Source organism: Vulpes vulpes, chromosome 5 (genome assembly GCF_048418805.1).
Source record: "Vulpes vulpes isolate BD-2025 chromosome 5, VulVul3, whole genome shotgun sequence".
In the NCBI taxonomy this organism is placed as follows: Eukaryota; Metazoa; Chordata; class Mammalia; order Carnivora; family Canidae; genus Vulpes; species Vulpes vulpes.
Window position 1 is genome coordinate 130,869,196 of NC_132784.1, and position 26,772 is coordinate 130,895,967.

General features: G+C 37.5%; 1 protein-coding gene across 2 annotated transcripts in view; it reads left to right on the forward strand.

Annotated features, from left to right (window-relative positions):
- Positions 1-26,772, forward strand: part of SUGCT (succinyl-CoA:glutarate-CoA transferase) — a 719,796-nt gene that overhangs the window by 34,478 nt on the left and 658,546 nt on the right. For both annotated transcript variants that reach the window (XM_072760056.1, XM_072760054.1), the window contains exon 6: positions 5,537-5,657. In XM_072760056.1, coding sequence (XP_072616157.1) covers positions 5,537-5,657 — 121 coding nt within the window. The remainder of the gene's footprint in view (positions 1-5,536; positions 5,658-26,772) is intronic.

Sequence of the window (26,772 nt, forward strand, 5' to 3'; positions counted from 1 at the left end):
TCTTCATGTCTGATTGTTAATAATAAAGTACATTTCAAGTCATATTAAACTTAAATAGAGGGGATCCCTGGGTGGCGCAGCGGTTTGGCGCCTGCCTTTGGCCCAGGGCGCGATCCTGGAGACCCGGGATCGAATCCCACGTCAGGCTCCCGGTGCATGGAGCCTGCTTCTCCCTCTGCCTGTGTCTCTGCCTCTCTCTCTCTCTCTGTGTGACTATCATAAATAAATAAAAATTAAAAAAAAAAAAAACTTAAATAGATTGTATGGGGACATATTCATGTCTATTGCTTTTAGCTAATTATATGTGTTTAGCTTTTAGCATGTTACAAATCTTATTGCCTAGGGGAGAAATTATTTTTTGCTTAGTCTTTTTAATCTTTCTGGCATCAATTTCTCTTTTAACTTAAGAGTAGCAAAAAAACCTCTGTATTCAGGCCATGGTGGCTATGGTTGCTAATATAATGAGTTTAGTTTATGGAAATGGTTCCAAAGTAGCATACAAAGCAATCAACTGGATACATGAGAGCTTCAAAAAATATGACTCCTTTGTCTACAGGCTAACCAAAAACAGCTTGTGCAAAAAACAAAACTCTGCTTAGAAAACCTAGGTAGAGCCTGATATTTTCATAACAATATGATTTAATAATTTTCTGACATGTCATTTATATTTCAGATAATTCTCTGTGTTAATTAGTTGACAGTCACAATATCCATTTTGTGTGCACATGTTATGGTCCACAGAGCAATGTCATGGATTTCATATTCTTCCAACATTTTATTATGAAAAATTCAAAGATATAGAAGAGTTGAAAGAAGAATATAAGGAACTTTCTTTAACCCTATGCCTCGTTGCAATAATTTTAATATTTTGCTATATTTGCTTATTTACATATGTATACCTATGTGTGTGTTTGCATATGTATTTTTGAACTATTTTAACTTTTTAAAAGATTTATTTATTTATTCATTTATTTAGAGCGAGTAGGAGGAGGGGCAAAGGAAGAGGGAGAGAGAATCTCAAGCAGACTCCATACTGAATGTGGAGATCAATGCAGGGCTTGATCTCACGACTCTGAGATCATGACCTGAGCTGAAATCAGGAGTCAGACGCTTAACCAGGCACCCCAGGCACCCCTTGAATTTAAAGATTTTATTTATTTATTCATGAGACACACACACACACACACACACACAGAGGCAGAGACACAGGCCGAGGGAGAAGCAGGCCCCATGCAGGGAGCCTGATGTGGGACCCGATCCCGGGTCCCTAGGACTACACCCTGGGCTGAAGACAATGCTAAACTGCTGAGCCACCTGGACTGCCCCCTTGAATTATTTTAAAGTGAAAAATATGAAACTTTGTGCTGACATCTTTCAGAATACATTTCCTACCAATAAGCATATTCTTTGATATAACATTTTAGAAATTACTTTTATGATTTCTTTGTTCATAAATGTGGATAAATTATCATCACTTTCCTTTCTATTTCTGATCTCCACTTTGTTCTTAAATTACATCTAATGAAGAGAACTCAGAATCAGATACTCTATATTTCAAATTAATTTTAGTTCTTATTTAGTTCTTATTTAGTTCTGTGACCAGACGGAAGATTTTCTTTTTTCTCTTTCAGACAGAAAAAGATAGTAGCTTCTCTAACTCATACAAAAATTGTGCTTGCTTTTTATTCTGGGCCAGATTCTAGAATAGATGTTTTAGGTGATTTGTGAGTACTTAGATGAGGAAGAGGTGATCACCAGTAAAACTGGAAACCAGTCTTCTCACTTTATTTCCTAGTAGATTATAGTATCAGGGAAATGAAGTAAACACTTGGTCTCCCCTGAGATAATTGTCATTTATAACACTTGTAGTTAGAGTGGAGAGCAATTATAACTCCGAGGGAGTTTTCTGATGGCTCTAATTTTAGCACTCTTGTGTTAGAATTTTTATGAATGATTAGCTGAAGCTGTAGGGAACACACATGATCTTGAAATGACTGAATATCCCGAAACAGAGGGAGAGAGAATGTGTTGAATGACAGAACAAATAAGAATCAATATCTAGCAAGTGGTTAGAACATATTTAAAATAAATATTTATAGGATGAAGAAAAGAATAATTTCTGCCCTATATACTTTTCTAGGGATAGTTCTGAATAAATATCATAGTGCATATGTACTCAGTTCTTGGGTAAGCATAAAAACTACTCTCTATCTTTATCAGTAGGATTGTTATTGCTCTTAAACTCATCTTTTCTGTATTTTTCTTAGGACATCATAGAGCCAAACTACATGGTGCTCTGTGCACAGCTCTTTTTAGTTAAAAGAATTTTTGACTTGTTAAACAAGTACTAATGCATGTTTATGCAAAAATATTAATATTTTAATGAATCATGTCAAATCTCCTTATTCCATTATATGCTCATTCCCCCCCCCCCCCCAAACGTGAGGTAATACCATGTATAATGTGTTTTAATCTGCTTGTTTTGGTAACTTAAAATATTTTTAATACTTTTCTGTTAGCATAACTTATTAATGATGTTTATTTTCTTGTCTTACTGAACCAGTGAGTTTTATTGTGGTCCATTTGAATACTTGGTATAGATTGAGATATAATTTAGGATTCCACAGAAGTCTGAAAATAGAAATACCTTACACAGTTAAAATTTTTTTTATTGTGGTAGTATAAAACATAAAAATTCCCATTTTAACCATTTTTAAGTACATGAATTACATTCATAATAGTGTGCAATCCTTACTGATGTGTTTCTAAAATGTTGCATCACCCCAGACAGAAACTGGGGTGAAAGCAATAGTTTTCTCCTTCTTTCTCTCTCTAGCCCCTGATAATCTCTCATCTACTTTGTGTCTTTATGGATTTGCCTATTCTGAGTAGTTTATATAAGTGAAATCATACAATATTTGTACTGTTGTGTCGGTTAATTTCACTTAGCATAATGTTTTCAAGGTTTGTCCATGTTGTAGCATGTATCAGAACATCATCTTTTTTTTACGACTGAGTAATATTCCATTTCATGGATAGGTACATTTGTCTGTTGATGGACACTTGGATAATTTCCACCTTGTGGCTACTGTGAATAATGCTGCTGTGAACATTTGCATCTGGGACAAGTATCTGTTTGAGTCCCTATTTTCAATTCTTTTGAGTGTATACCTAGAAGAGGTATTTTTTGGGTCATATGGTAATTCTATGTTTAACTTCTTAAGGAACCCACACAGGGCTTTTAAAAATTAAGAATAGGGGCACCTGGGTGTCTCAGTGGTTGAGCATCTGCCTTTGGCTCAGGTCATGATACTGGGATCCTGGGATTGAGTCCTGCATCAGGCTCCCTGCAGGGAGCCTTCTTCTCCCTCTGCCTAAATCTCTGCCTCTCTCCCTGTGTCTTATGAATAAATAAATAAAATCTTTAAAAAAATTAAAAATAATTTGTTAAATGTCATTTGCATAAGATACTCTATAATGCATCATGCAGAATATATGCAGCAAGAGCTGACCAGTGTAGAAACCTAGATATGTTTGATGTAGTTTTTCTTTACTGCCCACAGGAGTGCCTTATAAATAGTAAATAGAGGTTTAGAAAAATTTGTGAAATAAGTTGAAGTTAAGTGCAGCTTTTTGTTTTATTTACTACTAACACCTGCCCTCTCCCCAATCCCCTAAGCAATACTTCGTTGTCGTTAACAATAAATAAGTAAATGCATCTTTATTGGAACTCTTCCTGCATGGAGTTGCTTATGTGAAAAATTGCTCAAATGTTAATTGGTTTCCATGGTTTCAAATGTTAGCCTGAAATTTGGAAAGATGCCTATATGGCTTGAGATTTGGAGTGCATACTTCAACCTTTCTCTCTCTGTCCTATATCTTAATATATTTATAATTCCTCTCCAGATAAGTGGTTACCTGGCCTCTGGTGCCACTGTTTCAGGAGCTCTGCTGACTGGGTGACCAGTTATTTCATTGAGATGTTTCGTAGGATTACTTCTGCCTCCAAATTTTGTTAAGTCTGACAATTTCAACTATATATTCCAAATTTAGTGACAGAAGAACAGACAGGCACTCAAGTTATTTACATGTTTCCATCTACAGTTTATGCTAATTAATCTTTTCAATCTAAAGGAGAGGTTCTCAGTAACGTGATCTCAGATCATATTTGTTTCTGAATGGTTTATGGACTAAGAGTGGGTTTTATACTTTTTAAAGATTGCTAAAGGAATGTAAAGAAGAGTATCCGACAGGGAATGTATGTGGCCTGCAAAGGTTGAGAAATTTACTATTTGACCTTTTATGGAAAAAGTTTGCCCACCTTTATCTAGAGTCTTCCTCTATTTTATTAATGTGTATTTATGACTATATCTAAATCTCTGTCAATATAGCAATTAAAAATTGTTGAATAGTTATATAGACACTTGGATATGTTCAAGAACTACTGAAATTGGGGCACCTGGGTGGCTCAGTTGGTGGAGCATGTGACTCTTGCTCTTGGGCTTGTAGGTTTGGGTCCCACACTGGGTGTAAAGATTATTTAAAAATAGGAATGCCTGGGTGGCTCAGTGGTTGGGCATCTGTCTTCGGCTCAGGGCATGATTCCGGGGTCCTAGGATCAAGTCCCTAAGGATCTCCCCAGGAGAGCCTGCTTCTTTCTCTGCCTATGTCTCTGCCTCTCTCTGTGTCTCTCATGAATAAAAAATAAAATCTTTAATAAAAAAAGAGATTACTTAAAGATAAAATCTTCAAAAAAATAAAAGAATTATTGTAATGAATTTCTTTAGGTGAAGTAGTATAACTTTTGGATGACTTCAAAACAGACCTTTTAAAAGATAATGCACTCACGATTGAAATTTTGAAAATAATTTTTAAGGTGTACGTTGGTTCGTTGTCCTCCAGTTTCAAGAGCAGTGATCTGGGAATCAAACTCTGGGCCTTGTTTCTGATTTACTGATTCACTGGGTTACTGTTTAATCTTTTTTTTTTCTTAATGGTTCATTAAATCCATTTAGAACTCTTTGGAAAGGAAGCATTTGAAAAGTATGAAAGCATTTCTGAATCACATTTACGCGTATTAAGTCCTATATGTGCAGGTTGTAATGAGGAATGTTACATAGTAAGGGTGGGGAACAGCAAAGACATTGTATTTAGTTTTTTGTAAAGGATTTAAGGTGTTTTTCATTTATTTGTACACATATAGTTTAACTTTTCTACCTAAACTTCTTGGGAATATGTTTGGACCATGTAACCTGGATATTATATTTAACATAAGCAGAATCCACTTAACGCCACAATATTTAATTGAGTATTTTAATGGCTGTTGTTTTGTTGGCAGTAATACCTCCAGTAGTTGATGAGAGCCTTTATGTTTGTTTAATTCTACTTTTTAATTCACTTTTCCTGTGATTTTTCTGGACTATTGCAAAGTAAGGATCAACTGTGTTTACTGAAATTAGAATTGTGTCATGTGGGGATTTGTTGAAAGTTTGGAAGTCCCTTAAGAAGTCTGACTCATCTTCCCCTTTTTCCTCAGCTTGCAGCTGTTTGTGATGTATTTGTGGAAAACTATGTCCCTGGCAAACTGTCTGCAGTGGGCCTGGGATATGAAGATATAGACAAGATTGCTCCTCACATCATCTACTGTTCCATCACAGGTATTTTGACCCCACACCCTTGTCCATGAGTAGACTTTCCAGTTACTGGGTTTCTTTATCAATGTAAGAAACCTCATATAGTGTTGATTTTCTTGAAGTGATTCTTTTCTCACTAGTCCTCACCCCGCTGTTAATCATTAAAGAACATTAAACGAAATGAAGATTTTTCATATATTTATTGGTTCTTTGTATGTCTTCTTGAATTGTATGCCTGTAGCTTTTTGCGAATTTTTCTATTGATATTTTACAGACATTTACAAAGTACTGTTATTAATTCATATGTAGAATTGTAGGTGAAATATTAATTAGCTTTAGGATAGCACAGAAAATCAACATATCCCTTTAATATAGTCAAAGTGTTAAGCCAGGTGAAGGAAAAGAGTGCTATACAGTCTTTCAGATGGTTTAGCTGGTGAATGTTGTGTATGTTTGTGTGTGTGTGTCTGTGTTTAGGTCCAAGGGAAAAAAGCTATCATATTAGTTTAGCATATTTTTAAATACTTAACTATTAATTAGGGATGCAATGTAGAAAAGTGGCTCTGAAAATTCTGAGTTACATTAATAGTTTTTATCAGAAAAATTCGTAATATTTTGTCTTTATTCATTCACCTACCAAATATTTACTATAGGCCTATGATTTGCCAGGCAGTATTCTAAGGTTCCAGGATGTAGTATTGAATAATACATATTTATGCTCTCATTGGAGGTTTGCATTATAGATTAGGAAGATAGATAGTAAATAAATAAACATATTCTTTTGTGTTTTGTTTTTTGTAATTGAGTCTGGTAGTGATAAGGGCTAAAGACACATAAAGTAGGGCAAGAGGGATGGAGTGAGGAGGAGCTGTTTTATACCTGGAGAGAAGAGAAGGCTCCCTCGGGGGAGCCTGGGTGGCTCAGTCAGTTAGGCTTCTGCCTTAAGCTCAGGTCTTGATCTCAGAGTCCTGGGAGTCAAGCCCCACTGCGGCTCTCTGCTCAGTAGGGAGTCTACTTCTCCCTCTGCCTCTGCAACCCCTACCCCCTGCTCTCAAATGAATAAATAAGATCTTTTAAAAAAGAGAGACAGAAGGCTCTCTTGATAAGAGAACATTCAAGCAGAGACCTGGATGAAGTAAAGGAGTGAATCATATAAATATTGGCAAAGATGGTTTCAGGAAGGAGAAACAGCAGGTGCAAAGGACCCAAGGCAGGAGTGTGCTGGGCATGTTTGAGAACCAGCAAGGATGATTGCAGCAGAGTGAGCCAAAGGGAATGTAATAGGAAGAAAAACATGGAGGTGTTGGTTAGCAAGATCACAAAGAGCTGGTGGGCAACACTTAAGGAATTTGGCTCTCACTGAATAAGTTGATGAGCTAATAGAGTGTTTTGAATGGGAGAATGATATGATCTGACATATTTTTAAAAGGATCACTATAGCTACTGTGTTGAGGATAGACTGTAGAGGACATGGGTAGAAGTGGGAGAAAGAAGCTATTGAGCTACTCCAGGCTAGGGATACTGGTGGCTTGAATTAGGGTAGTAGTGGTGGAGGTAGTTGAGGAGTGATGAGGTTTATTAGTCATAAAGTAATAACCAAAATACTCCTGTTTCTGTGCATTCAGGTTAATTGAGATATAATAATACCTTGTAATATATTACTTTAGTATAAATAATGTTTCTCACAATATTATGTAGTGCTGTTTTTATATAACTTAAGCTATAACTGCAATGTTTGGCTGATATTATTTTAGAGAGGATGAGGAGCCCAATGATCATTAACTTCTCTACTGAATCAGCATGAGAGACAGGGTCTGTACATAGTAGGTGACTCTTTGTCGCTAACTCTGGCTTTTTCTCCGTTGTAGTATTTTATAGATGGTAATCACACTTCCATTTTTGTGTCTATATATCATTATTTATATGTGTCAGAGAGAGGGAAAGATTTTTCCCTTAAAATCTCACAGTTCGATGGAAATGTTGAGGTCTAAATTATTAAAATAGGTAAAATATTATCTTTGAATTACCTTGCTATCATAAAAATGCTACATAACTAGCAAATGTAAAATCTTATATGACAGTAAGTATTTCTTTCTTTTTTTTTTATTTTAAAATTTTATTTTATTTATTTATGATAGGCACACAGTGAGAGAGAGACAGAGACACAGCCAGAGGGAGAAGCAGGCTCCATGCACCGGGAGCCTGACGTGGGATTCGATCCCGAGTCTCCAGGATCGCGCCCTGGGCCAAAGGCAGGCGCCAAACCGCTGCGCCACCCAGGGATCCCGTATTTATTTCTTATTTCCATGAATTTGTATTGGTTGAAATTCAGCTGATCCCACTAGTTAGATTTGGCTCCAGGTTTCAGCTTGGGGGCCTGATGTGCTCTACCTGTCTCTTATACTGCTTGGACCAGTGGCTACCAAATGCATGTTTTCCTCATAGTGGAAGTCAGGAGTCCAAGAGAAGGACCCTAAACTCACAAGCAAGATTCAAGCATTAGCTCACATCCCATTTGCTTACATTCTTTTGGTCAAGGCAAGTCATGTGACCAAGCCCAGTTGGAACACATGGTGAAATATATTCTACTGTAATGGGAACTACAGAGTAACATGGCAAGGTGTGGATTCCAAGAGGGGTAAAGTTTAGGAATAATAATGTATTTTATCACAGTTCCCAGCCAAACAAAATGCTAATCCACTTGAGGGGGACCTGGGTGCTCAGTCAGTTAAGCATCTGAGTTCAGTTTCAGTCATGATCTCAGGGTCTTGGGATGGAGCTCTGCGTGGGGCTCTCCACTTGGTGGGGAGTCTGCTTCTCCCTCTTCCTCTGTCCCTTCCCCTGCTTGTGTTCTCTCTCTCAAATAAATAAAATCTAAAAAAAAAAAAAAAAAAAAAAGCTACTCCACTTGGGAAGCCTTAAATTTCCCAAAGTTTCACATCTATCACTAACTATAGTTACAGCCAACAGTTCTTCTGGGTCTTGGCTTGTGATTAGAGAATCTCTAGATTTTCTTCCAGTTCTCAGATCCCATATTAAATTTTAGTGTGGCAAAGGGCCTTGGAGATAGACTGTATAATGCAGAAGTTCTCAGCTATGGGGAGAGTGGGGAATTCATATGCTTTTCATTGAAAAGGATGGGGAGCAGCATTTGCAGTCTGAAAAAGCACCTTCCGTGATTCTATAATCCTCTACATCCCCATCTCCTGACAATCATGAGAAAAACATCCATATAGCTCATTCTCCTTTATTTCCTGATAAAGAAATAGGTCCAGGACGTCTAAGGGACCTCTGGTCACACAGCAGTTTAATGGCAGATGGCTTTAAAACTCAGGCCTCTTGACAAAATATTAAGTGCCTTTGTGCTTTCGATACTTGGACATATATCATTGTTTTATGTTATATTGTTAAGTGACAGCATGGATTATAAGACACTGTCTTATAATTGTGTCTTTGTGATTATAAGACACTGAACAGCTTGACTTGAGAATAGTATATTCTTGTTCATCTCTTTCATTTGTTGTTACTCATCAGGGAGTCTAAATTTCAACAATCTTTTGGAAGCAAAGGTCATTTATGAGTCATGAATTTGTGTGTATTTAAAGTAAGGCCCATCTCTCTCTTTTTTTTTTAAAGTTTGATATTCTTGGTAATCAGTACTTGTTTTTGATATTTTTTAGACTGATTAGATCAGTCTAAAGTTGCACATGTTATGATTGGGATCCTAGACTTTCCTGATGTTTCCCAGTGGCATGGCTGTTTTGTCAGAGCTGTCCAAGCCCAAATAGTCTGTTCTCACTCACATGTTGGCCCTATTGCTGATGAGAGTAATATTAGAATGGTTAGGAGATTTATTTTAATGCACTCTGACAGTTGTGTGGTTGAGATTGTCTCAGTCTGTGAAATCTGGTCTGCAGGACAAAAATGCTGGGCTGATCACAAGGGAGGAAGGACCTGATTATTTTTGTTAGCAAGGTCCTCTTATCATTTCAGAGTATGAACATTAGGGGGCAGTGTTTAAAAAGCTATAATTCACTAGGAATTCCTTTTTGAGAAAACTAGTGTTTTCCTGTGTGCCAGTAGAGAGAATCTCTATAGGAGCATATTGATATTTTTTTAAGAAGTTTTGTTTTTTAAACTGACCATTCTCTACCTCTCTATACTTTTAGAAGTATAATGATATTCTCCTTGACACTTTAATTTTTAAGTTGTACCTTCTTTCCTTTGTTTCTTCTGATCACGTTAATTATAAAAACTTAGCAGTAAAAATCCTCTCTACTACATTTAAAAATATTTACTTTTTTTCTTCTTATTAACCTCATTACTCTTTTCCTAGAAGGATAAACATTACATTATATTATTGGCTAGACTAATTTTGTGGTAGGAACATTGTGTATGCCCTTTATTTATTATTATTTTTAAAAGATTTTATTTATTTAGAGAGAGCACAAACAGGGGGAAGAAACAGAAGGAGAGGGGGAAGCAGACTTCCCACTGAGCTGGGAGCCCAATGAAGGGCTTGATCCCAGGATCCTGGGATCATGACCTAAGCCACCCAGGTACCCGTGTGTATTCTTGTTAGGTAATTCTTTTTGTGAGGGGGGCGGGAAGGGCTTTGCAAAATACCTTTTTGATTTTTGTGAATTCCCCAGTGACATTTTCTTAACCATGTCCTTGTATGGACAAATTGCAGGATTCTGCTTGGGGATAGGTCCTCAAGAGGGACGTTAGGACTCATATCAGAGAGAATATTTTAGAGAATTAGACCCATTCTTTAGTTTTAAATAGAAAGTAAGTCTGAGAGCTCTACTTATGAATTAAGAATAGCTAAGACAGTTTTAAGGAAGACCCTGGTAGATAGATTTGCCCTGTTAGATATTAAGACTGATAAGACAGTAACAAGACAGTGTGGTATTAGTACAAGGATAAAGAAATACATCGATGGAACCAGAATAGAGAGCTCAGAAACTCCTGGCATAAGTACGGAAACATGTTTTCTTAGGGCTTACACTATAGATCATTAAAGAATAGAATATGTGATAATTGATGGTAGAACATTGGTTATCCTTATGGAGAAAGATAAAATTGATCTTGAGCTTATTCTATATAATAACATAGTATTCTAGATTGATTTATGCCCTAAGTATAAAAATGTAAAACTTTAAGACTTTAAGAAAACAATATAGGAAAATGTCTTTATGACTGTAGGGCAGGGAAGAATTTTGTAGACAACATACGAAAAGTATAAACAACAAAGGAAGAGATTGATAAGCTTGACTACTTATTAAAATGGAAAACTTTGGTGCATCAAAAGCCACTGTAAAAAAAGCAAGGAGATGAGTCACAGATCCGTGGAAGATAACTGACAAAGGATTAATAACCAAAATATATTAAAAATTCCTTTAAATCAAATAGAAAAAAAGAGAAACAATTTAATAGAAAAATGGGCAGGATCCAGAAAAGGAAACCTGAATGGCCGTAAAAAGTTGCTCAGGCTTGGTAGTTTTTAGAAAAATGCAAATTACACTGTATGTTAACTAACTAAAATTTAAATAAAAAAAGAAAAATGGAAATTAAAACAAAAATAATATTCCACTTCACACCTAAGAGATTGACTGACATTTAAAAGTCTGACACTACTAAATGTGGAGGAAGCAAAGGAATCCGTGAACATTGCTGGAGGACTGATATCCATGTTGGAAAATGATATCCATGTTGGGAGCAATTTGGCAAGCTCTTCTGAGATTATACATGATCTCCAGTTTCACTTTTAGATATGTACCTATAGAAAGTCTCGAACATGTGTGTGAGGGTACATGAAGAATGTTCATAGCAGCATTGTGTGTATGAGCAAAAAGGTGAAAATATGAGATGAAGTACATTTTAGTAGGAAAATGGATAAATGTGTAATATAACGAGTGGGATGCTATTAAGCAGTGGAAAGAGTAAGCGGGAACATGAAATCAACTAGATGAACTTTCCAAACATGGAATTTAGGGAAGAAAGTAAATTTCAAAAGCTAATATGCAGAATGATACTGTTTATGTAGAGTTAAGACAATAAAAATCATATGTATTTTTTAGTAATTCACTTAAGTGTGATTAAAATATAAAGACGTGTATGGTAGTGAGAAACACTAAATTTAAGAGAATGATTACTCCTGAGGAGTGGAGAAGGAGGGATATGGCACAGGGAAGGGACATACACAGGACTTCAACTATATTTGCCAAATAAGCATGCATTTTTGTTATATTATTCTGTATAGCCTTTTATGTTCAACATAACAGAAGATCCAGAAATATCCAAATAACTCCCTCCTACCCTCCCTCCATTCCTTTCCTCTGTCTCCCTTCTCCCACACCCATGCATATTTCTTGAGCTTCCGTATTTCCTGGCTGTGTTGAGTGTACAGGGTGAACAATGCAGACATGATTTCTGCCTTTGAGAGCTTACAGCCTAGTGTTGGAGACATTTTATAAAGAAGTTAAAAAATAGTATGCTCTGTACTAATAAATTGTGTTGTTATGAAAGAATCACACAAGGTACTGTGACAGATTAATAGAGAACAGGGTGCATAGTGTAATGGGATGGTCAGGAAAGGCCTTTCTGGGGAGTTATCATTTAATAGACCTAAAATTTGAGAAGGAACCAGCCATTCAAATATCAAGGGGAGGAGCCATTCAGTCCGAGAGAACACCATATGCAAAGACCCTGAGGGTAGGAAGGATCATAATATCTTTAAAAGCCTAAGAGAAATCCAATATGCCTGAAATACCAAAAACAATCAGAATGTGTGAGAAGAGGGGTACAAGTGGTGTGGCAATCTGGGAACAATTTGAGGAATAGAGGGAATGATCCAAATTACATTAAAAATAATCTTTAAAATAGATAGGAATCAAATACTGATTAACTCACCGAAGAACTTCATTATAAATGTTGGACGTTGAATTATACAGCTATAAAAAAGGGTGAGGTCTGCCATTTGTGATACCATGGATGGGCCTAGAGCAACCTGCTAAGTGAAATAAGTCAGAGAAAGACAAATACCATATGATTTCGCTCATATGTGGGATCTAAAAACACAAAACAAATGAGTAAACAGAGGGCAGAATCAGACCTAGAAATACAGAGATATCCTTTTAATGTGTTTGTTGTCAGAAGTGATGGCTCTTCTTTCATTCCTGATATTGATTAACTTTGTATCTTCTCTCTGACAAACTTCTAGTCATACTGACCAAGATAAAAAGAGTAAATCCTTCGAAGAAGATACAAAGTACCAAAACTTACTTAAGGAGAAATAATGTGAATTGTGCTATGTCTGTTAGAGAAATTAAATTTTTAGCTAAAAACCGTTTGGAAAAAACTTTAGGCCCAGATGGTTTCACTGGTGAGTCTTACCAAACATCGAGTAAGAAATACTATCAATTCTACATGATCTCTTCCAGAAAATAGAAGAGGAAGGAATACTTCCAAACTCATTTTATGAGGCTAGCATTGCCCTGATTCCAAACTAAAGACATTTCTTGTTTTATTTTTATTTTTTAAAAGATTTAATTTATTTATTCATGAGAGACAGAGAGGGGCAGAGAGATAGGCAGAGGGAGAAGCAGGCTCCCTGTGGGGAACCTGAAGTGAGACTTGATCCCAGAACCCTGGAGTCATGACCTGCGCTGAAAGCAGCTGCTCAACCACTGAGCCACCCAGTTGCCCCAATACATTTCAGTAAAAGAAAACCAAAGACCAGTATCCCTCATGAACATGGAAGTAAAAATTCTCAACAAAATATGAACAAATTGAATCCAGCGGTACATAAAATGATAATACATCACAATCGAGTAGGGTTCATCCAGGAATGTAGGATGGGTTAACTTTCAATAATCTGTGCTAATCATATTAGTGCACAAAAGAAGGACATATGAGAAAAGCTGCATGACCTTTGATTCTGGCTATGACTTTAGATATATGATGGAAAGAGCATGATCCACTTGGCTACCAAAAGGAGTGTAGTGCTGATTCATACTACAGTATGGATGAACCTCAAAAACATCCAGCTGCCTGAAAAAGGTTAGATCCAAAAGTTTCGGTATTGTCTGATTCCATTTATATGAAATGTCTAAGAAAAGACAAATTTGTAAGCTGAAAAGCAGATCAGTGGTTGCCTAAGGCTGGAGATGGTCATGGGGGATTAACTGCAAAGAAGAATGAGGAAACTTTTTAGATTGTGGTGATGGTTGTAAAACTATATATTGATTGATGGACTTACAATGGGTGAATTTAATGCTGTATAAATTGTGTTTTTGTAAATCTGTTTAAAAAAGTGAAAAAAAAATCCCACATTGGACATTGAAAGAAAGTTCATGTTCCAGAGAGTAGTGATTAACATAAAATTTCTTTAGATGACTAAGGAAATCACTGTGCCTCCATCGGGTTTCAGTGTCAGTAGCGGAGAAGGGTGAGCCCAAATGGCTATAGCAAATCATCTAGTCACAGCATCCAACGTTCATATCATGGCAACGACAATACAAAACAAAACACTGGTGCAGTTGGATTCTTACAGAATGAGTTAGTCTGTGTGTGTGTGTGTGTGTGTGTGTGTATTCTCATCATTTTCTGCATATTCACCACATAACCACATCTCTAAAGAAGGATAATGAGAAGTCGGCCGGCACTGTAGATCCATAAACATTTTGAAGGGGAGAAAAAGAAGGAAGGAAGGGGAATGGATGGAAAGAGAGGAGGATGGAAGAAAGAAGGGAAGAAAGGAAAGAAGAGAAAGAATTAAGGCAAATGGAATAGCAATGGGCAAGTTTGTTTTTTTTAACCTCTAAAAATTGTAGTCCAGTTTAATTCCCATGACATTCACGTGGCAGTAAGCGTCATTTCTAGGTTGAATAAATAATCAGTACAGATATGACATTAAGAGGGGTTCTTAGAGTCAAAATAATTGGAAACTACTGATTTAAACCATGAATGTCCCGGTTGTACCCCTCTTCTCTCAGGAAATGTTCTTTTCTCCAGAAATACAGAGTATTGCGGCCATCTCTCCAACTTTATAGTCTGTGATCCCCAACAAAAGTGTGGTTTGACATATTTACCATTTCATACCAAACTCATTATTCAAACAAATAATGACACCATCTCTGCAGGGGAAGAGAAACTTAGCACATAAATACAAGATTTCAAAACACAGCCCATAAAGCTAGGGACTGAGATTGTATTTTGTCTGTAGACATGGACTGACTCCAGAAAGTGACTTTATGCCTTTATTTTATCCCCAAAGGGAATAACCTTTTTATCTTTAAATACTTCTTTCTACCCTTACACATATAACAGATGTGTTGTGCAAGTTGGACTCAGTGGAGTATAAGCAAAAACTGTATTCCCTCCCACCCTACCTCTGCAACCTGCACTCCTGACTCATTTTCATTGCTCGTGGATGAAATCCCAGGCAAGTCCTATAGATTTTTTTTTTCCTGGTGGTTTCATTTACAGTATTAAAAAGTCCAGCCCAATCTGAAATCATAACTTCAGACTCTTGTGTTTATGACTTTTCCCTCTCCCCAACATGGGCCTATCTTTTGGGAACCTGGGTGGGGTGGGGTGCGGTGGGGTGAGGGGAGAGAGAGAGAGAGAGAGAGAGAGATTGAGGGAGAAAATATGTTTTGGAAGGTGATTGTTTCTTCATTCTTCCACGATTCTTCTCTTCCCTATGGCTAGCTGTTGTATGTAATTCCTTCAGAGTTAGGCCCTCTTAGGGAAAGGGAAGTGAGTTACTGGGTATGCAAGAGCCTTTGGTTGACTCCTGGAGTTGGAGCCCTGCGTTGGAGACTTCTGTGTGCTTGAAGCTCATTTGGTGGCTCTTTGTCTTTTGGGGAGCTTTGTAGGATCCTGAAATCTCAGGCTGTAGTTCTTCTGCTTTAGCCCCTGTCTTTTTGTGGTCCTCTGTACACAGACTGTCTCTTTAGGTCACATGGTCCTATAGGCAGCCCGTATGGGTAGAGAATTCCTTTAAAATGAGCTCGTTCTGCTTTTCTGATAGTCTCCTTGGCTCATAGGGCAAACTCTCCCTTTCTCTTCATCATTGGTGGGAGTGCAGTTTACTTCCAAACCTGTTAACTTTTGCTGCCTTTAACTGATGAAACCATAACCTCTTGCTTTTGGTATGTTTTTAGGCAACAAGTCAAGTCCTTCGGTAATTTCAAGTTCTCAGAACACAGGCCAAGATCTCAGATGCTTTTTTTGAAGTGTCCCTTAAGTGACTTGAAGTAAAGAGGAGGCAGGGTGAAATGCATGGCATGCTGACAACTCTTTCCTTCCTTCTTTTCTTTTCTTTCTTAAGATTTTATTTATTTGACGGGGAGAGAGAGAGAGAGAGAGAGAGAGAGAGAGAGAGAGAATGAGAGCACAAGCAGGAGGAGCAGCAGGCAGAGGGAGAGGGAAAAGCAGGCTCCCTGCTGAACACAGAGCTTGATCCAGGACCCTGGGATCAAGACCTGAGATGAAGGCAGACACTTAACTTCATAAATCCAGTGATTCACCTGGGCACCCCTGACAACTCTTTCTGTTAAAGATCTTATTTGCCTCTCTACCTTTTCTTGCATACCTTCAAATGGATGATAAGCTAAGGGCAGCAAAACTGGTTTCATAATATTCTAGTGTGATCTGCACTGGCATTCTGCACTTACAGCATTCTTTGTGGATTTTAAGTCTCAGATGAACTGAGTGAGACAAGAGAGTCCCAGCTGAACATTCTTCAACTCAAATTTTGTTAAAGAAATATGTTGTGTGTGTTGTAAATAATAATACTAAGTAGAACAAACCTAAGATATCTGTCTTCAAAATTTTTAAGTATGAAAGGATCATATTTACGGATAAAAGTGTTTTGACTGATTTCATATGCATTTTAAAATATTTAAACATAAGTACAAAGGTCAAGTTTTTCCATATACATAGTTTCTAAATAAAGAACTTTCCCGATAACAAATACCACTTTAAAGCTGATACTGAGTTGTTAACTGGTTGTAAGGAACATTATGATAGTTTCCCTTGGGAACTCTTTATGAAACTGTGAAGTTAAGAAAATCTACTAGACTGGAACATGAACAAAATGACTACCCATTATGTTAAAAGAGACAAAATTGCTCTATTTTTTTTTAAAAAATTTATTTATTCATTTGAGAGAGAACATGACAGACCAGGGAGGGAGAAGCAGATCCCCTGCTGAGTAGGGAGTCTGAAGCAGCTTGATCCCAGGACCCCAGGATCATGACCTGAGCCAAAGGCAGAAGCTTAACCGACTGAGCCACACAGTCACCCCCAAATTGCTCTTCTTGAAAGAGTTCTGCTGGGTGTATTTATGGATATGCAGTGAGCACTATGTCATGACATAATCATACATAAATATATGTTTGACCTACTCCAGATCAATAAAAGAGGAATTCAAGACTCCAGAAGGACATTGAGCTGTTTTCTCAGTGCTTTAAAGTTCCAGAAGCAGAGATGGGCTAGACGTAGCAATATGGTATAAATCTAGAATCAGTTGGTTTCACCTTTGGTCTTTCATTTCTAGTATATGGATAATAGTTCTCAATTTAAAGAACTTCTTGGGGGCTAGAGACTAGCAAGAGGGAAAAAGATGACAACATCAGTTCATGTTTAAGTAGTAATTATTTCAAAATCTTCATAAATCCAGTGATTCACAGATCGTTCCAGATAAACATGCCAAGACTTAGCCATCATCCCAAAACCCTGTCATCGAACTGAATTGTTTCCCTTTATGGTAATAGGCCTGGGAAATAAATCCATAAATTTAAAGAAGTAATGCTAGATAAGAAGAAATGTTATACTTAAAAGGATGCAAAAAAAAATGTTAGATAAAATTTAGATAGCATTTATTTCATGAGTGCTAATGATATTTTTTCCATTCTTTGGATGATCTTCCCAGCCAGCCTTAGTGCAATACTACAACTTTCAGTCCTTTACTTGAACTACAGTATTTTTAATCGCAGAGGTTAAAAGTATGTGGAATAGATAATAGTCACGCAATTCTGAAAGATCAGGGATGTTGATAGATTATCAGATTGTGGAATCAGTGATTCTGATTTGTAAAGAATGTAAAACCCACAAAAGTTTATCAAGTGAAAAAATACCAAACTTAAAAAATTTGGCAAACATATTTGGGTATAAGAAAAACTAGTCTAACAAACAAGCCAATTAAAAAATGGGCAAAGGACCTGAATAGACATTTCTCCAGAGAGTATATACAAAAGCCAGCGAGCACATTAAAAGATACTCAGCAGTACTAATTGTTAGGGAGATTCAAATCAATACTAAAATGAGATACCACCTCATACCTATTGGGTAGCTACTATTAAAAAAAAAACCCACAGAAGATAAGTGTTGGTGAGGACATGGACAAATTAGTAGCTTTGTGTACTATACTGGTGGGTAGGTATACTAATGTAAGCCACAATGGAGGTTCCTAAAAGATTTAAACACAATTACCATATGAGCCAGCTATTCCACTTCTGGGTATATATGCAAAAGAATTGAAACCAGGGACTTGAACAGATATTTACACATATATGTTCATAGCAGCATTATTCCAAATGGCCATAAGTTGGAAGCAACCCATGTGTCCATTAATGAATGGATGAATGGTTAAATAAAGTGGGGTATATGCATACAATGGGATATTATTCAGCATAAAAGGGAAGAAATTTCTGACACGTGCTACAACATAGATGAACCTTGAAGATGTTATGCTACGTAAAATAAGCCAGACGCAAAAGGACAACTACGATCCCATTTATATGCAATACCTAGCATAGTCAGATTCATAGAGACAGGAGGGAGAAGGGTAGTTGCTGGGGTCTGGGGCAAGGGATGGTGGGCAGTTATTGTTTAATGGGTGCAGAGTTTCAGTTTGGAAAGAGGAGAAAGTTTTGGAATTGGATGGTGGTGATGGTTGCACAACAACTTAAACGCTACCACACTGTACATTTAAACCTGGTTAAAATGGTAAATTTTATGTTGTGTATACCTTATCACAACTGAAAATGTAAAAATTAGTATGAAAAAATAGAGTAAAAGAAAACATTTAAGTAAAAAAAATAGTTAAGCTACAAGGTATTCTACGGAAAAAATTGGAATTGACTATGTTGCAGTGACAAAATGTTTTACTATATCTGGAATAGTGGTATGCACATATAAGTACTTGATGACTAAGTATTGAATATATAAAACACTCCATTGTTCAAGAAAAAACCGATTATTATATATATAAATTAAAAGCCCTTTATTTCAAAGATTTTGTTTTTTTATTTCTTTTCAGTCTGATGGGATTAACATATATGTATTAGAATACACATAAATTTGCTTAATACTAAATATTGACCAACGTTCCATTTTTGGGGGTCAAAATCCTTTTCCATAATACTAATTTTATGTCTTTAGATTCTTACTGCTATTCACCCTATATTTATCATTCCATTGTAAATAATTTATCATTCCTAACATTGTCTAGGAAATACTCAAAGGACTGAGGCAAATATTTATTCATTTAAATGAATACTTTCTGGTGAGAATTGCCTGTTAGGATAAATAGTTAAAATCATGAGAGTTGTATGAGAATTGCTGGTCTTACTTGAGACTAAAGATATAATTATTTAAAAAATTTCAATATTACAAATGAAAATTTTATGGCCCCAAATATTTCTAGGAGGGTACATTTCTGTTACTACAGCCGAAAATTTCAACCATGTTTCTCACAGCTCTCCAAGGAAAGCCAAAATGGTAGTGGGGGACCTTCCTTTGCCTCAGTTAGCTACACCCAGAGTTTTATTTGTTCTCTTACCACCCTTATATTTTCAATCTTCTATTCTTCCTCCTGCACAGTGTCTTGAGGGCTTGTGTCTTACATACCATCCATTCTGTTTCTAACCCAGCATATGGGAGCAGTGATTCCACTAAGCTGTACAAGTTCATGTCCACACCGATGTGCTTATTTAGATCTTTTACCTGTCAGTGTTAGTTATAGGTTCTCGGGATTATTTATCAGCCACAAAGCTTTTAGCTGTTAACCTCAGCGCTTCTGTGGGTCTTTTGCTTCTTTGAATGGGGGTACTGTATGCTTCTGTCCTCTATTCCCACCACCATTTCAGGCCTATCTGACGTTTGGACTTGAACTTGTTTCTTACTACATCTGGAGGCCATGGGTGTCATGGGCAGAAGCTGTTTGCTCTGTCTTCTTGACTATCTTGAGTTAGGCAGTCTTAAAAAACACCCAGAGCTAATGTGAAAGGCAAAGACTCACTGACTATGGCCTAAAACCTTGTTAGGGGAAAACAGGGGGTGGGGAAGAGGGATAAGTCACAGGAGGAATCTCATGTTGTGGAGACAGGTGAATGTTAAAATAAGTTTCCCTCTTGTGGCACCTACCACTGCTCTCCCAGCAGTAACTACCGGGTTCCATATAAACTATCTCCTTTCCTGCAGATGTGTTGCAGTCCTCTAGTTCTGTTCAGGGCCCTGGAAGGGCCTGTGGGCTTGATTTGTCCAGTTGTTATTTTTAAAAATAAAGTTTTATATGAACACAGCCATGCCCATTTGTTTACATATTATCTATGGCTATTTTTGCGTTGCAACAGCAGGGTTGAGGAGTTGAACAGTGAACAAACACCGCCTCCCCCCCCGCCCCCGCCCCGCCTCCAACTCACAAAGTCTAACATATTTACTCTCTGATGCTTGACAGAGTTTGCAGGCCCCAGATCTAGAGCATTTGGTGTGTCCTGAAGGCAGGATGACACCACAGGACGGAGAGGACAAAACCACCCTTTTGCTTTTATTTTATTTATTTATTAGTTTTCCTTTTGCTCCCTTTTGAATCAAAACTCTGGGCATCTTTAGGATAGAAAATGTGTTATGATGTTAAAGCTGGGAGTCTGAGTCCTGTGACTATATTCCCAAGGATGAAAATTATTCTCCACAGTGAAAGTGGTTATAGATGTAATAAGAAATGGAATCAGGAAAAGATTGACATTTAGTTTGGCTATATAAAATAACATCTAATGTTTATTGAGTGTTTATTGTGTGTTAGGCACTGTGCTAAGCATTTATTATGTATTATCATATAAAATAGCACGATTGGCATAGTTTACATATAGGCAGATCTTATAATTATGATAGGTTAATTGGTTATCCATTATAAAAAATGCTGTGCAGCATAATCCAAAAAAGCTCTCAACAAGGGTTTATGAGACTTGTATTGCAGCGTCTTGTGACCTTGGGGAAGTCATTACACTGATCTGATCTTAAATGTCCCCATCTCTAAAATGGAAATAAATCTGTCATGCTTACCTCATAAACTTCTAGTGGAGTCTGAGATGTAATTCATGAATGTGCCTTCAAAGTTGGAAATATTATGGAGCTATTAAAGACATTAAGTCATTAAATACGTTTCGGATTATGTAATGTGAATTTTATATTGAGTATAATACTAGTCATACCTGGAACTATTTTTCATGAGACTACATAATGGAGAGGAAAGGCTCAGTACCCAGGGTGAAGTCCCAGTTCTACCATTATTGGTTGTATAACTTTTGTCAAGTTTTTAATCTATTTTAATCCCTCTTTTCTGGCTATAGTATAGGAACATTGATGCTGGTGCCTCCCTAGCAATGTTATTATAAGGATTAAATAAAAGTGCAAATGGAATCCATAAAAGTGATACAATCTTAATGTGCAGTATTATTCTCAGACCCAAGTCTTCTACTCCCCCTCCTCCACAGAACTCCAGACATTTCCCTTCCACATACCCTCTGCTCTAGTATGTGGACAATCATACTCAAAACTGGCAGGAAACTGCTCTCCAGCTACCATTTCTCAGGGCAGAGGCTGAACTAAATATGTTAATCCTCACATTCTCACATTTCCCGTATTCTCTGGCTCAATGCTGCTTTCTGTGATCACTTCATTGTATACTGTATTAAGATACAGTTATTTTTTGCTTTGTTATATGAGCCAGAATTATTTTTTATTTTTTATTTATTTATTTTTCTTAAAGATTTTATTTATTTACTCATGACACACACACACACACACACACACACACACACACACAGAGACAGAGACATAGGCAGAGGGAGAAGCAGACTCCATGCAGGGAACCTGATGTGGGACTTGATCCTGGGACTCTGGGATCATGCCCTGAGCCAAAGGCAGACACTCAACCGCTGAGCTACCCAGGTATCCTGAGAGGAATTTAAAAAGAATACAAATGGGGCATCTTCTCTAAGTAAAAAAAAAAAAAAGATTTTGTGGAACCTATATGGAGGTGATGGGATAGCTATTCATTCAAGAAAATATTTATTGATGTTGATACTGTGCTGCCTGAATAGAGTGTCTTGCTCAGAAGGGGGCCCCCAGATGTGGGGCAACAATCAGGTGAAAGCTGATGGCACAGGCAGTGAAAAGATTCACCAAGGCAGAACAAAGGAGATAGAAGTTTATTGAATACACCTCAGGAGAGCAACAGACAGGACAGCAGAGTTGAGAGGTTGTCTGCCACAAGGCAATGGGTTGGGGCTGCTTTTATAGGGGGAAGATGAGGAAGTATGGGGACATGTGGAATCTTCCCTTTTTTGGAGCTGTGCTTAGTTGTAAGTAGTAGCCCATTGGTTAACTAGGGCCTATGGATATTTTGAAGTAGGTCACCCGACGGGCCTGCCTGTCTTCAGCCAGGTGGTCACCATGGGCCCTGTCTACATTCCATTGCTCAAGCCTGTTTGCCTAAACGTGGCCTCCTCTACAGATACTTTGATAGGTATCAGGAGCATAAAGATTAGTAGGACACATGGGCAGCCAATAGCACCTGGGAAAGGAAATAGTTCATATGGAACCCGGTAGTTACAAATCAATTTAAGGAATGGACAGAAGTGCTATGAATACAGAATAGGGGTCAGCTAACTCCATGGTGGTTGTGGGATACTAGTGAAGTCTTAACAACAGAGGTCATAATTAAGTTGGCTTTTGAAATATGATTAGTTGGGATACTTGGGTGGGTGGCTGACTCAGTGGTTGAGTGTCTGTCCTTGGCTCAAGTCGTGATCTCGGGGTCCTGGGATTGAGTCCCACATCAGGCTCCCTACAGGGAACCTACTTCTCCCTCTGCCTGTGTCTCTGCCTCTCTCTCTGTGTCTCTCATGGATAAGTAAATAAAATCTTTAAACAAAAAAGAAATATGATTAGTTTTTTTCTTCCCCCCAGGCAGGGAATGGAGGTAAAAGACATTTTGGGCAGTAGGATCGATTTGGCAAAGAAATTGAGACGTAACTGACATGGTGTGTTCAAAGAACAGTGCAGAGGCCTGTGTGGATAAAGCCTGAGGTAGAAGATGAATGAAGCTTAAAAAGTAGATTAAGGCCACACAGAGGACTTTAGATGCCAGATTTACAAGCTTAGTCTCTATCCTGTTATTAATAGGAAATCATCAGGGAATTTAAACAGGGAAATGCCCTGGTCAAATCCATTTTAGGAAGATAATTAACTGCAGGTAGAGAATTGCATTGAACGAGAGTGTATCTTGACAGCAGTTCACTAATTATAGTAAAATAATGGGAGAAACATACTAAACAAAGCAGAAGCAGTGGGGGTAGAGTAAAGGAAATGTGGATCAAAGAAGGATTTAGCACATGAATTGAGTGACCAAAAGAAAGGAAAAAGAAAGAAATTGAGATGATTTCATTTATCTAGCTTGAGCCATTCTGAGATCTGGGACAAATGAAAAATGAACATAAGTTCAATACTAGGGGCCATGGGAAGAGAGAATTTCAAGGGGAAGGTAAAATGATCAGTGTCAGATACTATGCAGAGGACATTTTTGACCTTGTAATCTCATAGCCCCTTTTATACTCTTGATTTTAATATTTATTAGATTGTATTCATCCATCTAAATGTGTATGCATATTCATTAATTCATTCATTCAACAAAGTAAATGTTGTATCTACTCCATGCCAAGCCATATAATATAATTCTTTATCTGATTTTCTTCTCCCCTCAAGTATGAGTCTGTGATCACTTTGATAGAACTACTTGGTCTTTTTCCTTTGTGCTTCCAATACTAGCATGCAGCAATAATTCAAACAGTGGGGCATGGTTGGCTCAATCAGTTAAGTATCTGACTCTTGATTTCAGCTCAGATCATGATCTCAGAGTCATGGGATCGATATTTGGATCATTTGCATCCACTCTCTGCAAATGGAGATCCAGGAAAGCCAGTGGTGTAATTCTGTCCAAATCCAAAGGTCTGAGTATGGAGTGGGGAGGAGCCGTGGCAGAAATCCTGGTCTGAGAAAGTCTGAGAACCAGCAGTACGCATATTTGAGGGCAGGAGAAGACAGATGGCTTAGTTCAAGCAGAGAGAGCGGGAGAGCATTTGCCTTTCCTCTACCTGTTTGTTCTATTCAGGCCCTCAACAGATTGGGTTATGCTTATCCACATTGGTGAGGGTGATCTTTACTCAGACCACTGATTCAAATGCTCTTTTTTTCCTGAGACACCCTCACAGACGTACCCAGGAATAATGGTTTACCAATTATCTGTGCATCCCTTAGCCCAATTTGATACGTAAATTAACCATCAAATGTATACCTCTGTGATTTCAAGAATCTCTACCTTAACTAATGATAGCTCATGTTTAGTGAATCTTACTATGTGATCCAAACTTTACATGCATTACCTCATTTAGTCTTCATAAAAGTTAATATGGTATGCTAATTATTTTTATTTCAGTGATGAAGCTGAGGCCTAGAGTCTTGTCCAAAATCACCAGTCTGATGCCAAGACTCAATCCTTAACACTAATAAATTACCTCAACTTTTTAAAATAGAAAACTGCTGCAATAAACAACTCCAAAATCTCAATGACTTTATACACTCAAGGTTTATTTCTTTCTAAGTCACAGTCTAAGTTGTGTCAGTGGGGCCTTTGCTCATGCAGTCTTTCAGGTATCCAGCTTTCATAACCATTATGATAAGTTAAAAAAACTGAAGTATTCTTTGAAAACCATCAGTGGGAATGAGGGGGTTAGGTAAGGCCCTGTAGATTCGGGGGAGGCCAGTGGAACAACGGCCTGAAGGAAGAGAAGGAATGCATCATATAAACTCATGTCTGGAAAAAAAACATTCTAAGCAGAGATTAGTAAGGGCAGAAGTCTTCAAGTAGAAGTGAGCTTGCCTTGTTCATGAACCTTGAGGAGGTAGTATGACTGGATCAGAGTGAGTAGGCAATTAATGAAGTTTAGTTTAGAGAAGTGGTTGGCGATTGGAGGTGGTTGGGCCTTGGGGCAGCGTTGAGAACTTTGGCTTCTACTCCAAGTGAGATACCAAGCCCAGGGAAATTTTTGAGCAGAGAAATGATATAATCTGATCTGTGCTTGAAAGAAAGCGTTAAGGAGACCAATTAAGAAGGAGCCGCATGTGAGAGGCTGATGGCCTTGGACCAGGAGGATAGTAGTGGAAGTGGTCAGATTCTGGACTTACCTTCAAGTTAGAATGGACAGAATTTGTTGAAGGATCAGATATGGAATGCAGGAAAAAGAAAGGAATCAAGGATGACTCCTAACTTTTTGCCTGAGCAGCTGGAAGGATACTATATTGGTAAGGGTAGGTATGTAAACTGCTGTAGTAAGTCCCAAATCTCAATGACTTAATAATAGTTTCTTCCTTTCTTTTAATTAATTATAAATTTTATTTTATTTAAATTAAATTAATTAACATATAGTGTATTATTAGTCTCAAAGCTAGCGTTCATTGATTCATCATTTGCATACAACACTTAGTGCTCATTACATCCGTGCTGTCCTTAGTCCCATCACCCAGTCACCCCATTCCCCCAACCCACCTCCCTTCCAGCAGCCCTCAGTTTGTTTCCTGTAATCAGTAGTCATATGGTTTGCCTCTCCCTCTGATTACGTCTTATTTTATTTTTTCCTCCTTTCCCCTCTGCTCCTCTGTTGTTTCTTAAATTCAATATTCAAGTGAAATCCTTTGATAATTGTCTGTCTCTGATTGACTTATTTCACTTAGCATAAACCCTCTAGTTACGTCATTGCAAATGGTAAGATTTCTCCTTTTTTGATGGCTGAGTAATATTCCATTGTATATATACACCACATCTTCTTTATCCATTCATCCGTCAGTGGACATCTGGGACCTTTTCACAGTTTGGCTATTATGGATAGTGCTGCTATGAATATTGGGGTGCAGGTGCCCCTTTGGACCACTACATTTTAATCCTTTGGATAAATACCTGGTAGTACAATTGCTGGGTCATAGGGTAGCTCTATTTTTCACTTTTTGGAGAACCTCCATACTGTTTTCCAGAGTGACTGTACCAGCTTGCTTTCTCATCAGTAGTGTAAGAAGGTTCCCTCTCTTCACATCCTTACCAACATCTGTTGTTTACCGACTTAATTTTAGCCATTCTGACTGGTGTGAAGTGGTATCTTAATCTGTATTTCCCTGATTCCGAGTGATATTGAGCCTTTTTTCAATAGTCTGTTGGCCATTTATATGTCTTCTTTGGAGAAATGTCTGCTCATATCTTCTGTCCATTTCTTGACTGGATTATTTGTCTTTTGGGTTATTGAGTTTGAGAAATTCTTTATAGATCTTGGGTACTAACCCTTTATCTGATGAGACATTTGCAAATATCTTCTATCATTCTGTAGGTTGTCTTTTGGTTTCCTTTGTTGTGCAGAAGCTATTTATCTTGATGAAGTCCCAATAGTTCATTTTTGCTTTTGTTTCCCTTGCCTTTGGAGATGTGTGTAGCAAGAAGTTGCTGTGGCCTAGGTCAAAGAGATTCCTGCCTCTATTCTCCTCTAGGATTTTGATGGATTCCTGTCTTACATTTAGGTCTTTCATCCATTTTGAGTTTATTTTTGTGTATGGTGTAAGAAAATGGTCCAGTTTCATTCTCCTACGTGTGGCTGTCCAATAGTTTATTTCTTTCTTGTGTTATGGATAGTATGAGTTAGAAGGGGCTTTGCACTGATATAATCATCCTAGGACACAGGCCCTTTCATTTAGTGGCTCAGCTTTTGAGTCTTGTGTCATCCTCTGAAACCAGTTTCAGATG